Genomic DNA, 3,877 nt, shown 5'->3' with positions numbered 1-3,877 from the left:
CAGCAACTTGTTACCTTTGTTATGCGAGCCTGTATGACAGGAGAAGTTAAATGCTCCAATATGTTTTTGAGGATTCTCATTGTTATGTTCGGTTGCATAGTAATCCATTTCTCCAAAATAGATCATATAACTCACTGATTATAATTGAAAGTGTACCTGTTGCCCTGTTGGAGATACCCTAAGCCATACAGGGGGAACAAGCTAACAGATGCAAATCATGCAATAGCGAAAACCTCTAAATGCTTAGATGATTCTAGGATATTTCCTGATCTCCTGTTGTATGGATTATATCTCGGGGATTGTAACAGACTTTCTATGGACTCTTCTTGATTTGTCATAATGTAGCCTTGTTTTACCTAAGAGAAAAGAAAACAGAAAGTTTTACTGCAACAGCCCAGGAAAACAAGAAAAGGAACAACATTAGTGACTAATTCATATTTAACCAAGATGTACAAATAGGACTGATGCTAATAGCTGTAAACATAATAGTTATTAAGAGGCTTTTAAGTTTTAACCTATGATTTTGGGTGAAATTTAATACAAATACTTTGTGATGCAAGTGATACAACTTACAAGACATCAACGTTAAGTCTTTTAACATTATAATTATAACATTATCCAAATAGGACAACACCAAACCCCCCAAAAGGTGCTATATTTAGCCCTGCTTCTCAAAATCTCACTTGATGTGTAATTTATAACGGATACACCAAGTGACTGAACATATCAAAGCCAGTAGGTGGTTACAGATTTCAGTTGGATTTGCTTCTTATGTCGAATATCTGCATCTCATTCTTCTTTCATGCTTTGTTCTAGAGAAACAAGTAAGCATAAAGCTGAACTTACAATTTCCTGTTAGAGTTGGTGCTTTTATTTGCTGAATTTCTGCATTTCTTTCTTGCTTCATCCACTGCAAATTCCTGATCCTATCCTAGAGATGGTAATTTTCGAAACAGTCAAACAGAAGAGGAGAAAGGTGAGGTTGGGATTAGCTTTCCTAACAACATAGATCATTCATATTTTCATAATGTTGCCACAGAAAGAAATGTATATTATGAAAGCTATCTGACAAAATGCACCCAGGTGAACGCCATTGGCCTCGCATAGAAGAAGGTAACAGCTGACCCAATTCTTTTTCCATCCTACAACAAGATTTAGGTCGAAAACAGATTTTATCCTCTTACATATAGATGTCTATCTATCGGTGCAGTGTACTCTTTCTATACGATAAATATGTTGAAGTCAGTGACGATGTCAAAGAAATGTTACACTATGTTGTCTATGTATGTCTGTGTTGTCATTCTTGTCAACACCCAAAAAAACTTAAGATAGTAGCTAAATCTTCAGCTCTTAAATTACCCTAGCCGTAAATTGAGAAAAAAAATTTGAAATAAGATACATTTACAAATGCTTATATAACACCAGGTTTTCTTTTATGTATGCAACAAGTTCAGAAGGTTGAAAAAAAATTCAGAAATTTGAGAATGACAATCCTAATGTTGAGCAACATCAACCCACCATGAAAGGTACAAATTACTTCAATAGACATCTAAAGCAAATTAGCCGCCTCACTTGCATAATTGCATAAAATGTATAATTAAACTGTTCAATATGCAAGTAGGCAACAAATATAAATATCCAATTCAGAATTTCACGCAAATTTTCTAATTAGTTAAAACCGTATTATATATCAATATAAACCAAGATCAAAATGTCCATGAAATTGACATCACTTTCATTTCATTGATAGTCCAATAGTCAAAACAGCCTCAATACAATTTTTCTTTTCTACCATTAATATAAACATCAATCCTACCACATAAAAGTTTCTTTCACATCTAAGATGAGCATAACAAATTCCAAAATAAAACTAATTCGATTTCTGCTTCAATCTTGGAGAACTCCTTGACCCATTTGGAGAAACAGAACCCTTCTTATCCCCATTCTTCTTGCTCATTTTTTTAGGAGTAATAGACACAACATCCTTTTCTTTGGCTTTCTCAGATTTGGAACTTTTTTTATCATATCCACCTTCATCCTCCTCTTCATTCAAGACCATAGATCTCCTGCTCCTAGTCAACAACGCGACACCGCCTTCCGAAACCCCACCACCATTGCTCACATCCTTCAATGGGGCCCTCCGATTCGCATCAGCAACCAACTCAAAATCATCCCCAAGCTTCCTCACAAGCCTCCTCCTCTTCTTCATTCCTCCATTTCGCTTTGCCTTCCTAATCTCCATTTCAATCTCCTCCTCTTCCTCATCCTCCTCGTCGTCATCATCTACATCTACATCTTCTTCATCATCCACCACCTTGACTCTCCGCCTCCGCTTCTTCGAAATCGGAGCGGGCGGAGGCGAATCAACACCCTTCAACGGACTATTCTTTATCTTTATTTTAAAAGACTTCTCCCTCTGTTTCCTAAGCTTCTCCACATTCCCCTCGATCTTCCCCTGAAGGCGAAGGCGATTCAGGCAAAGACCACCCATGGACCAGTGAGCCTCACTGGCCCAAGACATGAGCGGATCAAGTACCGGAATCGGTGGATCGACACGCTCATCGCTGAACTTCACGTCAGTATAGAACCTAGGCCGGGGAAGGCTGCGGCCGTAAAATCGGGCAGGTCGAAGAGGAACTACCATTGCTACTGCTATAAGATTTTCTGGGTAAGAGAGATGAGATTGCTGAGATTTGTAAGGTGTGAGAGAATGTAGGGTTTTAGAGAATTGAGTGTTGACAGTGTTAATATATAGAACAGCGATTAAGGTCACAGTGAAGATGTTTGGCGGGAAATATGTGGCGGTAAAACTCCCGCTCTCATAATATTGCGCGCTTCGCAAAATTTTTGTAGTTGGCGCTTTGGGATTTATTCGATTTTTTTTTATTTATGTTCTTTGTGAACAGTGACTTAGTGAGTATATTAATGTTCGATACACAATAACCATATAAAATTAATAATAACAGTATAATTAAAAAAAATACTCTTTTTCCTCTTTCTTAATCAAAAATCTCACTGGAATAATAATAGTATAAAATTATAAAATCAACAATAACAATGTATTAGATGAAGCTAGTGCGATACACGGATTGTTTGAATTTTTCAATATAATTTTTTATATATATAATTATGTGCTAAAATTTGTTATATACTCTCTTCGTTTTTAAATACTTGCTCCATTTCTCCATGCGCGGAGTTTTAGGAAAAATTAGAGAAAAATAATAAAATGTGGAGGTAGTGGGGTAAGTGGAATAATAAAAAATTGTAAAAAGCAAAAGTAGTGGAGAAAATTGGAAGAGAGAGAATATAAAATGAATAAAATATGATTTATGCTGGGTCCAGTAGGTGGGAGAAATGAATTAAATAGAGTTAAACACAAATTCAGGTACTCAATTCTTCCTTTTTTCACCGTTTAGGTACTTAATTTTTTTTACTTTGCTTTTGAATTCAGTACCTTTGGTTAAAGAATTCAGTACTTTGGTTAAGAGAAAATGGGCCCCACCCGATTAAAAAAATTTGTGGGTCACCCTTAATTTGTTTTCCCTTTCTTATTCTTTATTACCCCTTTTTGCTCCCTTTATTCTTTCCTTTTCTGGATATTATGCTGCGTCATTGTCGAAGAACACGAGCAAGCTTGGGCTCGATTCTGGGGAAAACGACACCAAAAGCCGCCATTGTTTTGAGCCAAGCTCAATTACTCATGGATTATGTTGATATTTTGATATAATTTTTGATTTTTTTTGCCCATTTCTTGATGTTATTTGCGACCTAGGTGTTTCGGGGTTTTCTGATGTCCTGCGGGAGAGTTATAATTCCGAGACTGGAACCGGACGCCTGTACCTGCAAAACAACGGAGACTCCTGGTGGTGGGAGCTCC

At 36.7% G+C, this 3,877-nt stretch overlaps 1 protein-coding gene across 1 annotated transcript; it reads right to left on the bottom strand.

The window, feature by feature from the left end:
* Positions 1-1,714: 1,714 nt before the first annotated feature.
* LOC110690108 (G patch domain-containing protein 4-like) lies at positions 1,715-2,741 on the bottom strand. The gene has a single exon (XM_021866934.1). It carries the CDS (start codon positions 2,642-2,644, stop codon positions 1,871-1,873), a length of 774 nt encoding a protein of 257 aa, XP_021722626.1. The 5' UTR covers positions 2,645-2,741; the 3' UTR covers positions 1,715-1,870.
* Positions 2,742-3,877: the final 1,136 nt, after the last annotated feature.

This window comes from Chenopodium quinoa, unplaced genomic scaffold, assembly GCF_001683475.1.
Source record: "Chenopodium quinoa cultivar QQ74 unplaced genomic scaffold, ASM168347v1, whole genome shotgun sequence".
Taxonomy (NCBI): Eukaryota; Viridiplantae; Streptophyta; class Magnoliopsida; order Caryophyllales; family Amaranthaceae; genus Chenopodium; species Chenopodium quinoa.
Note: the sequence above shows the minus strand (reverse complement) of the source record. Positions and strands in the feature narration are given on the sequence as shown.